The sequence below is a fragment of the Leguminivora glycinivorella genome, chromosome 24, assembly GCF_023078275.1.
Source record: "Leguminivora glycinivorella isolate SPB_JAAS2020 chromosome 24, LegGlyc_1.1, whole genome shotgun sequence".
Taxonomy (NCBI): Eukaryota; Metazoa; Arthropoda; class Insecta; order Lepidoptera; family Tortricidae; genus Leguminivora; species Leguminivora glycinivorella.
In genome coordinates, this window is record NC_062994.1 from 1,357,671 (window position 1) to 1,371,471 (window position 13,801).

Sequence of the window (13,801 nt, forward strand, 5' to 3'; positions counted from 1 at the left end):
CGGAGGCTTAATACGTACCGTTGTACGGCGTAATGCAGGGCTCTCGCAGACGAAGAGGTACGATGACGGGCGAAGCAGAAGAAGGCGAGGTCACCGAAGGTCACTTACTTGGCTCCCAGGGGGTGCATACTGACCTCGTACGACAGTCTGTTGGAGTCAGCAGTTACTGTCGTAGTTACTCGTAACAGAAGAGATGTAGTCCTGCCATCGTACAGCATAACATAACATACAACCGAACTGTGCATAGCATATAGTGCTATGCGAACCTTAATCCGGCTGCATGTCACTTCAGTCGCCAGCGCCACCGCCTGTTGAAGATTATTTTCCATCGGAAGAGTTTTACTTCGTACAATGTTCCGATTATTGAAGGTCTTATCGGGCTGCAGATGCAAGAAAAACAGGGGCGATTGGCCTACAGCTATCGGCAGCTGTGCGAGGTAATGCTGGAAACTGCAGCGGTGCAACCTTCCTCTGTAGACTACGAAAGTTGTGAAATTGATGAAATCAGGTTCTACGATCGAATCAAGCACTATATTAATTCAGTATAGTCGAGCCAGATGATAACTACTGAAGTCCTCCTGAGTTCCTGGCCCCTTTCGCTTTGAGCTGGAATCTCAAGTTCACTAAGGCGAAGCGGGTTTATTTTTCCCAATTTGTTTATTAGAGGCTCGGCGAATAAGTTAATCTCTCGAATGGACAGGGGGCGCCACAAGCCTCCGGGAAATCGTCGTGTACTTGGAACCCCCGCGGCCAGATTACCGATCGGTTTTGGTGTCCACCCGGTAAACAGACGCACGCTCAGGATGCAGGACGCTGGCTCGAATTCAGATCGGGACATTCTGAAAGAGTTTTTTTTTTTTTTAATTCCGCAAACCTTTACGATGTCTTTGACCTACACAATGAGCGATGTACAGGAATCACAGGGTGGTCTCGCGAGGCGCCTCTCCGATTAGATAGCTCGCGAACATCGTCAGGACACCCTCGCAGCAGTGCGGCTCCTCGCCCGGTTATTGACGTCTTACCTCGTTCAACTATGGGTGTCCAGACCACGTTAGGACGTAGCATCTTTAGAATTTATCTGTTGTCACTTCGGCGACGGAGGAGTCCTTGGTCAAAATAGAGTGTAAATACTGTCGTACTTCACGGGAACTGGAAAGAGAAGAGTGGATACCATAGTGTACGGGATGTCAGCTGATAGCGGCGCCCGGCGTCACATTGGAGGGTAGTATCAGCCTGGTCAGCAACAGAGTCTGCAACGATACCGTAGCAGACGGAGCCTGGATAGTCGTGGTCGTGGCACCATTGTAGGGGAAGACAGTGTTCGCGGTGAGCGTGACATCTTAGGCGCGACGGGCGTTATCAGCGTGGCGGCTAGCAGCACCAAGGGCCCACATGAGCAATCTTACCAGCTTGTCACTGCAGCAGACGCGTTACGCGTACGTTCGGCGGTGAGATTGAGACGGCCGTCGTCAGCTCGAAAGGCGTCTCGATGCCCTTTTGCGTCACGCAGTATCGTGCTCGGTGGCCCTCTTGAGGTCGCCGCCGTCAGCGCGGGAGGCACCGGCGCCAGCGTGGCAGTCAGCTACATCGGTGAACAGCATCAACAGAGTTCGCGGCGTCGTCACGGCAAACGCGGCAGGAAAGTTAGCGACGCCTTCGGTGCAGCCGCAGTATTGCGCTCGGTGGCGCGATGAAGGTCGCCGCGTCTGCAATCTTACCTCGTGCGATCGAGGCGACATCAAGGCGCCAGCATGAGCGTGTCGGCCGACGACACCGGTGGAAAACTTCAAGTAGCTTGCGGCGTTGTCTGCGTGACGCCTGTGCAGCGGTTAACAGTATTACGCTCCGCATCATCACTGAGGCGCCAGCATAAGCGTGGCGGCCAGCAATACTGGTGGGCAGCTTCGGCAGGGTCGCGTCGTTGTCACGGCATATGAACGCTCTACATCACCATTGAGGCGCCAGCATAAGCGTGGCGGCCAGCGATACTGGTGGACAGCTTCAGCAGGATCGCGGCGTTGTCACGGCAGATGAGCTCGCTGCATCACCATCGAGGCGCCAGCATAAGCGTGGCGGCCAGCGATACTGGTGGACAGCTACAGCAGGTGGACAGTCAGCAGGATCGCGGCGTTGCCACGGCAGACGAACGCTCTGCATCACCATCGAGGCGCCAGCATAAGCGTGGCGGCCAGCGATATTGGTGGACAGCTTCAGCAGGCTCGCGGCGTTGTCAAGGCAGACGCACGCTCTGCCTCACCATCGAGGCGCCAGCATAAGCGTGGCGGCCAGCGATACTGGTGGACAGCTTCAGCAGGATCGCGGCGTTGTCACGGCAGACGAACGCTCTGCATCACCATCGAGGCGCCAGCATAAGCGTGGCGGCCAGCGATACTGGTGGACAGCTTCAGCAGGATCGCGGCGTTGTCACGGCAGATGAGCTCGCTGCATCACCATCGAGGCGCCAGCATAAGCGTGGCGGCCAGCGATACTGGTGGACAGCTACAGCAGGTGGACAGTCAGCAGGATCGCGGCGTTGTCACGGCAGACGAACGCTCTGCATCACCATCGAGGCGCCAGCATAAGCGTGGCGGCCAGCGATACTGGTGGACAGCTTCAGCAGGCTCGCGGCGTTGTGGTGGGGGCAGAAGGTGGCCGCGCTGGTAGCCTTAGTATTGACGACTGATCACTAACGGCACGGAGCTCGCGTCGGGGCAGCAGCAGACATACTTACAGCGTCGCACGCGACGCCTATGCGGCGGCCACAACGTTGTTCGGCGGCACCGCAGAGATGGCCATCGTTAACGAGGAGGCAACTTCTACGCAACCTCGGCGGCGCCGACGCGGCGGACAACACTGCCGCGGTCAGTGGCGCTATCGCAGCGCTACAGTAAGTTTCGGCGCCGACACGTGGCTTGGGGCCTCCGCACCGAATCGGAAACCGAACATGTTCTTTCTAAAATAATATGAATCTGCTCACCCATTCGTCGGAGAAATTCAAACCTCCTTGGAGCGCGGTATTCCTCCACCGCGCCCGCCGCCGCCGCCGCCGCCGCCGCAGCCCGCAGGTCGCGCAGCCCGCGGTCGCGAAGCACGTGGTCCCCGGAGCACGTGGTCCCCGGCGGAGCAACTTACCTACGTTACCGCTTATATTCTCGCGCGAAACTTTTAATACGCGGATAACACTTCCTACTTTAGTCTCGGAAATGCGAATAGTTTAAAAAGAAAACTGATTAACGGCAACGATTTTTGCAGCATGGAACTTTCTTACAAAAAAGTGGGTAGAATCATAAAGCACCGCTCGGTCATTTCTATAGTGAGAACCCCGAAAGACGAATAATGATCGCTAGCGAGGCATAATATATCTCATTATTCAAGACGAACGAGCGCAAGTTAAAAGGGAAGAAAGAATTGACGGATGAAATTGAAAAATTTCATAATTCCGAAACGTTATAAGCCACTTTTTAACCGACTTCAAAAAAGGAGGAGGTTCTCAATTCGACTGAATGTTTTTTTTTTATTTTTTATTTTTTTGTATGTATGTTCCTCGATATCTCCGAGAATTGTGGACCGATTTTCAAAATTTTTTTTTTGATCGAACGGGTATAACCCCGAGATGGTCCCATTGGCACCAAGTCAGGGTCTGATGATGGGATCCTGGAGAAATCGAGGGAACTCTTCAAATGTTATAGGCACATGTAATGTTTTCAGTGTATTTTTCAAAGGTAAACCAGTATTTACGCCTGATGGTAATAATTTTATGTGGCTGAGCTGATGATGGAAGGTCAACTCCTCAATGGTTAGGAGTTAAAGGATAATTCTTTCACTAGTGTACATGTATTCGGACTGATACATATAATATCAATAGGAACCACTAAAAATCAACAAATAAATAAACTTTTTTAACAAAAAATAAAACCGCCTTCAAAAATAAGCGCGTTACAAAACACGGAGAAACTAAAAAGCAAAAAATAATAAACCTTTGAATTCAGATTTCTTATCGTATTGCAATAATCTAAACATCCAAATTATAAACAAATCAATTATTTTTGGAGTCGGTGCCAGCCTGCGTATGGTTGGGTGGGGCAAACAGGCAATAGCAAGGCGACGAACAGGTCTGGTACCGACTGCAAAAATAATTGATTTGTTTATAATTTGGATGTTTAGATTATTGCAATACGATAAGAAATCTGAATTCAAAGGTTTATTATTTTTTGCTTTTTAGTTTCTCCGTGTTTTGTAACGCGCTTATTTTTTTAAATAAAAACACGAATAACTCTGGTTTGACCAGAAATAACAAGGAAATAGAAACTAAAAGATTAATTTCGAGACACCATGCTGTAAAAATGTTCGAACGGAATACGCGACAACCGGTCACTTCGGCGTTCGACGAAACAATTGAGGGTGGCTGGTGGCGGATCGGGGCGCGGGGGGCCTTGTGTTGCAGGTGGGGAAAAACGGGACTACCAACATCGCGGCGGTGAGACGCCGGAGCGACTTACAACGAACGATGGCGCCATCTATCGGTCCGATGCGACGTCTACGACGTACTCTCTCTATAAAGACCTCGGATATACAAACGGCACAAATAATACCCATGTTACAAAAAAAGTTGGGTGTAGGTACAATTTTGAAAAAATGGCCCACCTCTAACTTAAAAACGTCAAATTTTACGTACAATCTCAAGCAAATATCCTCATTTACGTAATCACGTTTTCAATTCACTTAACAGCCGTAATATATATCATCTCATTTCAAAGTCAAGGACATTGCATAATACATTACGCCAATTATCTAGATTATACTATTTACTAATGCAGATTGGCGGCCATTTGCAGTAAACGCCGCCATTTTGGTTTAAGTGACAGTTTTGTTGCACGCAAATGTGTTTTTCTGAAACGTAAGTGTTTAATCAGTAAATTATGCACATGTTTGAAGAAGAGTAAATAGTTTTCATAAGTAATGAAGACATGCCTGTAACAAAGTAACCTATAAAACATTATATTATCACACATTAGTGCGCTTTCACATTATCCGATGCGATATCGGATGTAGGACCGATATCCCATACATTACAGGCGCCATCTTGGATTTTTTTCCATTGAAATCCTTCCGACTTCCGACATCGGATCGGATAATGTGAAAACGGACTTATACATAGTAGTTGAAATTATCCGCCAGTCGAAATTGCCTCCCCTTGTACCTTATATAAATACTTTCGGTGTTCCCTTCTTTAGAAAAGCAATTAGTAAATATGAAATGGTATTTCGTGCTGAACTTTAACCACCATTACAATTTCCCCCGTGTGGTGACGGGTTAAGAATTTCACCACTCCCTTTCTTCCCGTGGGTGTCGTATTAGAAGTCGACTCTGCGTAGGGTTAAATTGTGGCGTAGGCGAGAGGCTGGCTACACGTAACTGTGCAGTGCACAATGCCACAATTTCGTTTTCTTTTAATCTCTTAATTGCCAAGAGTGGCACTGAGACTTAAGTTAGTTCCATGCTCTGGGTTCCCGTTATGGGATACAGGCGTGTTTGTATGTATGTATATATGTATGTACTTATGTATTATATTTTCCAGGTGAGCGGTGCAAAATGGCAGTACGCAGCACGTGCTGCCGTCATGACTATGATGGGGTCCTTTGGAGGAGGATGTTTTGGACTACTGTAAGTTAAGAGGGTTCTCCCAAATTAATAGTTGGGCTTTGAATTTTGTATGGAAAATTTTCGACACATTTTTTTACTATCGGGATCGAATCAGCTCGTGATTCTGAGAAGAATGAGCCCAAACACGTCCAGATCTGGTGAAATTCGATATTCGGGATTTAATTTGGAAAACGCCCAGTTATTGAGATACGTTGGTCGTCGAGGAATTTGAAGGAGGCCTTTGCCCAGCAGTGGGAAAGTATGGGCTCTTAATGAAAGTATGGATTACTTATATTTTTAATTTTTAGTATTATAAATGGGAAAGTGTGTCTGTTTGTTAGTCTGTCTTTCACAGCAAAACGGAGTGACAAATTGACGCGATTTTTTAAGTGGACATAGTTGAAGGGATGGAAACTGGAGAGTGACATAGGCCACTTTTTGTCTCTTTCTAACCCCCACTTCCCTAAGATGGGGGGTGGATGTTTGTATTCATTCCGCAATTTTCGAATTTAACGCGAGCGAAGCCGCGGGCAAAAGCTAGTATAATATAAATCTTAATAATTACAGGGATCTCTTCCAGCTAAACTGAGAAGTTGTACTGTTCCAGGTTCTCCCTGATTAAGAACAAGGGGAAGGCGGATGTGATGGAGTTGATCAACAGTGTGCTTGGCTCCCTCGTGTCTGTCACTGGTAAGATCTGTTTGAGAAATTCTCAAAAAAATTGTACAGGGTCATGTCTTCGATATTTGAGCATTTCTTTTTTTTTGCCACTTTTATGAAGTGTGATTTTTTGAAAAAAAAAATTATGCTATTTCTACTCAGAATTACTAGCTTTTTCAATCCTAGTAGTTAAAAAAATTGTCCCATACGATTTTTTCTTATTTTGTTACCATTTTCCGTACATGTTGTATGGGGTAACAAAAGAGGAAAGTAACAAAAATGTGATGGAAATTCTGGGACACTTTTTGTCTCCCAGTGAGATTGAAAGTAATCGTGATTCTGAGTACAATTGACCTAAAATTCCCTAAAACAATCAAATTTTTTTTATTGGCAAAAAAAAATGCTCATTTATAAAAATTCCCTACTGACTGGAATGTCCGAAGCACCTGGATGGAGGAGTGAGTAGCAAAAGACGTAACCGCAGGGCTGTTTCACATCGAGCCCCGTAAATAGGCTAGATTCCTATACTTAAAATAAAATATTTTATGCAGTGCACGAAATAAAGCACCACATTAAAAGAAAAATATGGGCAGTAGTTAATTAAACATAATTTCTATTTAATAAGTCAACGAGAAAGATATAAAGTAAATGAATTGACCGTGACGTCGCTCCTCAGTATTTAATAGTAATTCCATATTAGCAAATCGTTTTGACAGTTCTTAAAAAGAAGCTGATTTGACTAGTAGGAAACTATAGCCTATCCCAAGTGGTTTCAAAGAAACGCGTGGTGTCTTTTGTTCCCTAAACCGTATACGAACCGGAATTGGTCACTGCGCCTTAAAATGGGGTTGGGCTGACACCAAAGAGGATCGAGTATTAAAGAGAGTTACTGTCGAAGTAAAATGTGTAATCACAGTGCATAGACTGCCATTTGCCATTTTGAACCTCAGTTTTGACAATTTGGCCCATATTCTTATTAGCTTGATATGTTTTAAAATGTCAAAGATTAATAATAGCGCCATCTAGCGGAGCGTACCCCAAAGGTGCAGTGCCATCTAGGTCACCGTACCTTTTTCTGTATGGTACTGAGGTACGTTTTTTTCTTAGACTTTATACGGAGTTATATATGTCTTTGGCTGAAACTAAGATATATTATGTGACTGCGGAGACCCTAAACAAAATGTATACTACGTCGTTTTTGAATGCCTAAGTGCGACGGGTCACCCACGGACTTCGAAAACCTCACGAGTTATCGACTATTTACGGAATGCTTTTAGTAGTAGTACTAGTAGTAGTAGTAAACACTTTATTGTAATCTCAATCTTCTGTCTATTTATTTTCTAAAATATTATTGTTGTATGAATATTGTTTTTTTAAACCAAATCTTGACGTGTAAAATGGCTTTACAAATAAATGAGTATGAGTATTGCACAGAACAAATCACAAGTACAGTGAATAATTATTATAGTGGTTATGTACAAAGGCGAGCCCCCTTAAGGATTTACCTCCCCCTTAATGTTCCTTTTAGGGATACATTCCAGCTAATTTAAGTTAAAATTCGCATTTATCTTAAACTTGCCGTAAGATAAATAATTTAAATGATGTGTTAACCTAATTTTCCAGCGGGTTGCTTCCTCTATCGCGCCTGGGAGGCGATCCTGATTGGTCTAATCGGCGCCGCTATTGCATGCGCCACCACGCCGCTATTCGACAAACTACGAGTCGACGACCCAGTTGGAGCGTCTAGCGTCCATGGAGCTTGTGGATTTTGGGGTAAATATAATATTCCCCTGTTCTTCCCTCTTGTAGGTGTCTCCTGGGATTCGATCCTGGTCTAATCGGCGCCGCTATTCGACAAACTAAGAGTCGACGACCCAGTTGGAGCGTCTAGCGTCCATGGAGCTTGTGGACTTTGGGGTAAATATAATATCCCCCTGTTCTTCCCTCTTGTAGGTGTCTCCTGGGATTCGATCCTGGTCTAATTGGCGCCGCTATTGCATGCGCCACCACGCCGCTGTTCGACAAACTACAAGTCGACGACCCAGTTGGAGCGTCTAGCGTCCATGGAGCTTGTGGTCTTTGGGGTAAATATAATATCCCCTGGTTCTTCCCTCTTGTAGGTGTCTCCTGGGATTCGATCCTGGTCTAATTGGCGCCGCTTTTGCATGCGCCACCACGCCGTTGTTCTACAAACTACGAGTTGACGATCTACTTGGAGCGTCTAGCGTCCATGCGTGCGTGTGTGAGGGTGCGGTGTGCTGATGACGGGAGGACTTACGGAACTGACTTATTCCGTCTATTGTCCTTTGAGTCGTCGGCAACCCGAACCCTCCTTGGAACTTTTACACTCCTTTTTACTGTGTATTTAACACAGCAAAAGGGAATGTACAAGTTTCTAATGGGGTGGCAACGCGCATGTGATACTCTTTGAGTTGCAGGCGTCCATAGGTTACGGTGACCGCTTTCCATCAGGCTTGTTTGACACCGACGTAGTATAAAAAAAATGGAGCTTGCGGGCTTTGGGGTAAATATTTACAGAAACCTAGTGCACCTCGCTCAGCATCATGAACTCTATCAGCCTACCAATTTTTATCAAAATCTGAGTCGTGATCCAAATGTAGGTAAGGTACAGCGGCGCAAATCTCGACTGGGGGACAAATGTAACTGGTCCATTTTTTCCATGTTTTACAATGTTTGCATTATGAAATAGAGTGTCCACTGGTTATATATGGTAGGCGTGTTCAGTGGATACATGTAGAACTCAACATCATAGTGTAATAATGGAAAAAATGGATTAGTTACAATTGTCCCCAGTCGAGAAATGCCCCTGTACCTTACAAACTTTTCGGGAATTACTTATTCGTACTAGGCCATTAGTTCAGTTGTAATCTAGTATCCTGCAGTTTGGCAGATTACAGTACGCTCTTTACTTGAAGGTTTAAGGGAGGGAAAAGGGAAAGGGAACGGCAGGAAAGGGATAGTAATGAAATAAAATGTATTTTTCCAGGCGTATTGGCGGTGGGACTTTTTGCTGATAACCCGATACCACTGGACACCACCAACGGAAGATCTGGATTGTTCAAAGGTAACTCATATAACTTTTGCAATTGAAGGAGTAAAGTTCACGAGGCGTGAATTGAAGGCGAGCTGGAGGGCTACCATGATGTACTAAAATTAGTATAGTCAGAGAGAAGGAATAGAGCTGTAGCAGTTATATTATATTTGAGTCCTTTCTGCTTAATCTACACTGAACTTTAGTACCTCAGGGTCATGGAATGCTCATAAGATTCAGTGCCGATAACCCTCTGATAATCGGGTATTTGTTGACGAGCAAAGTAGATTTTGACTGAACTGTGCCTACCCGTGTGGTATTGGGTGTAGGTAATATAGGACGACCGGTCTGGCTCAGTCGGTAGTGACCCTGCCTGCTAAGCGGTCCTGGGTTCGAATCCCCGTAAGGGCATTTATTTGTGTGATGAGCACAGATATTTGTTCCTGAGTCATGGATGTTTTCTATGTATATACGTATGTATTTATCTATTTCAGTATGTATGTCGTCGCTTAGCACCCGTAGTACAAGCTTTGCTTAGTTTGGGGCTAAGTTGATCTGTGTAAGGTGTCCCCAATATTTAAATCTATTTTTAAGACATCTGGCATGAATTCCTGATTTGGCCTGGTGATTATTTATTTAACTTCCAGTTAACATCTAGCGCCCTCACAAGCGATAATAAAAATTTTAAAAACAACTGTTCCAGGTGGTGGCTGGTACCTCCTAGGTGTCCAGGCCCTCACTGGCGTCTGCCTCACAGCCTGGGGGGTCACAGTGACCATGCTTCTCCTGTGGATTATAGACTGCATCCTCCCAATCCGAATGGACCCGTATGAAGAGCTGCTAGGAGCAGATCTTACGGAACATAGGATCCGACACGGCCAGGTAATCTGGAGAAAAATATATATTCTACTAGCTTTTGCCCGCGGCTTCGCTCGCGTTAGAAAGAGACAAAAAGTAGCCTATGTCACTCTCCATCCCTTCAACCATATCCACTTAAAAAATCACGTCAATTCGGCTCCGTTTTGCCGTGAAAGACGGACAAACAAACAGACACAGTACACACTTTCCCATTTATAATATTAGTATGGATTCACAGTACAAGTAGTTAAGATAATGTAATGTAATATATGTCCCTGGAGTTGAGCTTTGTCCTGGCTTCAAATTTATTAATCATCGCGTATTTAAGAGTAGATATCTTGTCGGTATTTCCTGACTTGACACGACTACGCAACCTGAGAAAAATACTCCGCTGGCTCAGTAGACCTGAAGTGAATCTTGGCCTCCGATACTAGATTTCGCCATACGCTTTGATGTTATACTCAATCACATCAGTGGCCCGTTTCTCGAAAGGTACAAGCCTTGTATTACAAGTATGTGTTCCATGACAACCCATATGATTCGCGCACTTGTAATACAATGCTTGTACCTTTCGAGAAACGGGCCCCAGAGGCCCATTTCTCAAAACTGAAAGTTACAAGCGGAAGTCTCATTCCAACTTGTCATATTAGACATTGACAACCACTTGTAAATTGTAACTTGTAGCTTCGAGAAACGGGCTCCGTCGCACAGGACAGAAGCGTTTTAGAGATTTTGACCACTAAATTTGAATGGCGTCTAACTCGGTACTGGGGAGAGATAAATCAGCTCGTGTCTGTTTATATGGCGCAGTTGGTAGGGTACAATGTTAGGAACACTATTTTTCACCCCAAAAATTTCTTGAGATTTGTCGAAAATCGACCCCGTCTGTCGCGCGTGAGATTCCTCTTGACCCTGAACTCTAAACCCTGAATAATTTATGCCTTAATTTAATTTATTTAGGATTACCAACAGATAATACATCTTGCATGCTCTTAATCTAGTTACAAAAGTCTTAACTGATAGTTTCCTATACTTAAAATAAAATATTTTATGTAGTGCACGAAATAAAGCACCACATAATTAGAAGAAAAAATGCGGCAGTAGTTATGTTTAAACATAGTTTATATTTAATAAGTCAAAGAGAAAGATATAAAGTAAATGAATTGACCGTGACGTCACTCCTCAGTATTTCATAGTAATTCGGTATTAGCAAATCGTTTTGACAGTTCTTAAAAAGAAGCTGATTTGACTAGTAGGAAACTAGCCTATTATAGGTAACTTACATAGGTGTCTTTTACCAGTGAATTAAACATGCAATACGGAAATTCATTATTACCTAATAAGTACATAATTTAATACCGGTCCATTAAATTACAAAAAAATGTTTTTAGTTTTACTACATTTGAATACAAAAAACCGGCCAAGTGCGAGTCGGGCTCGCGCACAAAGGGTTCCGTAGCAGCAAATATAATAAACCAATAACTTAACCAAAATTACAGTTAAATCAACCTATCTCAAAAACTATAAGAGATACTTTGATCAAACCAAAAATCGTTGAAAGAGTTAATTAGCATGCATCACCTCTATTTTTTTTAGAATTTTATACCCCGTAGTTATAAAAATAGAGGGGGGGACATACTTTTTACGACTTTGAGAGCTGATATCTCAAAAACCGTTCACTTTAAGAAAAATGTTTTTTAGAAAACTTTATATCATTTTAAAAGACCTTTCCATTGATACCCCACACGGGTATGTACATCGAAAAAAAAATTTTCATCCCTCAGTTACATGTATGGGGGCCCCACCCCCAATTCTTTTTTTTACTATTTAGTGTCATAATTTTGTAGCGGTTCATACAACACATATTCCCATCAAATTTCATCACTGTAGTACTTATAGTTTCCGAGTAAATCGGCTGTGACAGACGGACAGACGGACAGACGGACAGACGGACAGACGGACATGACGAAACTATAAGGGTTCCGTTTTTGCCATTTTGGCTACGGAACCCTAAAAAGACAGGTTATTTGGTAACTGGCCTTTCCTAGACTTGTCGAAATAAGTAACTATCTCACTTGAGTGCGTTTTCACACTATCTGATCCGATATCGGATGTAGGAAAGATGTCAAAGGCAAAAATCAAAGATGGCGGCTTTACCTTTGACGACCGGTCTGGCTCAGTCGGTAGTGACCCCGCCTGCTAAGCCGCGGTCCTGGGCTCGAATCCCGGTAAGGGCAATTTGTGTGATGAGCACAGATATTTGTTCCTGAGTCATGGATGTTTTCTATGTATATACGTATGTATTTATCTATTTAAGTATGTATATCGTCGCTTAGCACCCATAGAAGCTTTGCTTAGTTTGGGGCTAAGTTGATCTGTGTAAGTAAGGTGTCCCCGATAATTATTTATTTTTAATGTATCGGTCCTACATCCAAAATCGGATCGGATAATGTGAAAACTCATTATGTTTCCAGGTGGGGGTGTCTCGAGCCGTGTCAGCCCTGCGTCCCTACCACCGCTCCAGCAGCATTGAAGATGTGGGGGGCATCGGCGTCAACACGGGGCACAGTCTAGTCGTCGACAAGCTTTATGAGGTAAGTTTTTTTTTTATTAGCCTCTTTTGTGTCCCACTGCTGGGCAAAGGCCTCCCCACTCTTTCTCCACTCGACCTTGTTGTCGGCATTTTCCCACCATTTTGGGTAGAATGCGTCCAGGTCGTCCCGCCATCTCCTTTTTGGTCTGCCTGCACCCCGGCCTGCTCCTGTCTAAGTTTATTTTTATTATTATAAATATAAACTGACCAGCGTTTGACCTTAGTCGCACCTAATAGAAAGTGACGACAACGCCGAAGCACAGTATAATAAAGAGTACTATCGTACAGTATGGCCACTCCCGCTCCCCGCTAAAAGTGCCGTCCACCCCCTCTCGGTTACCTCACAGTTACCGCCTGTCAAAAACGGGAACAGTCGACCTGTCATATTTCACTCATACAAGCATGGCACGTCGGCTGTCCAAAATCAAAACCTAGCAAGGGACATTTTTTGTCAAAATACGTTTTTTTAATCAATCAGCCTCAAATTTTGAGCTGCGTCTAATGCAAAAACAGCTGTATTTCTATCTCAATTAGAATCAAAGTTACGGAACCCTCTAAACCTAGCAAGTGCATATCTTACATGCAAATATCAAAATCAAAATCCTAGTAAGTAACATTTTCAAGTCCAAAAACCTAGTAAGTGCATGCTATACTAGGTTTCTGAGTTTGTAAACGGAACATACTAGGTTTTTGAATATGGAATTGTCCCATACTAGGTTTTAAATTTTAAAAATTGCCGAAGGGTTGAACAAGGAATTCAAATATAACAATAAATAAAACATATAGTCCTGCGGCGCTGGCTATATTTTGAGCCCGAAGTTAAAATAATATTAAAGTCGATTCTGTTTTCGTTAATAGATACATTGTTAATTTATACATTTTACATTTCGTTTTGTGCAAAGTACCTAAGTTGCTTTTTCAGTAATTTGGTAAATTGTCGTTATAATTTTTGTTTTGACCTAATTTGCTCAAAAAAATATTCGAGATAAAACATG

At 43.9% G+C, this 13,801-nt stretch overlaps 1 protein-coding gene across 1 annotated transcript in view; it reads left to right on the forward strand.

The window, feature by feature from the left end:
• LOC125238960 (putative ammonium transporter 2) overlaps positions 1-13,801 on the forward strand; it is a 54,509-nt gene that overhangs the window by 21,112 nt on the left and 19,596 nt on the right. The window contains exons 6-11 of the mRNA XM_048146460.1: positions 5,579-5,664; positions 6,251-6,333; positions 7,927-8,076; positions 9,311-9,388; positions 10,059-10,237; positions 12,688-12,807. Of these exons, the coding sequence (XP_048002417.1) occupies positions 5,579-5,664; positions 6,251-6,333; positions 7,927-8,076; positions 9,311-9,388; positions 10,059-10,237; positions 12,688-12,807 (696 nt within the window). The remainder of the gene's footprint in view (positions 1-5,578; positions 5,665-6,250; positions 6,334-7,926; positions 8,077-9,310; positions 9,389-10,058; positions 10,238-12,687; positions 12,808-13,801) is intronic.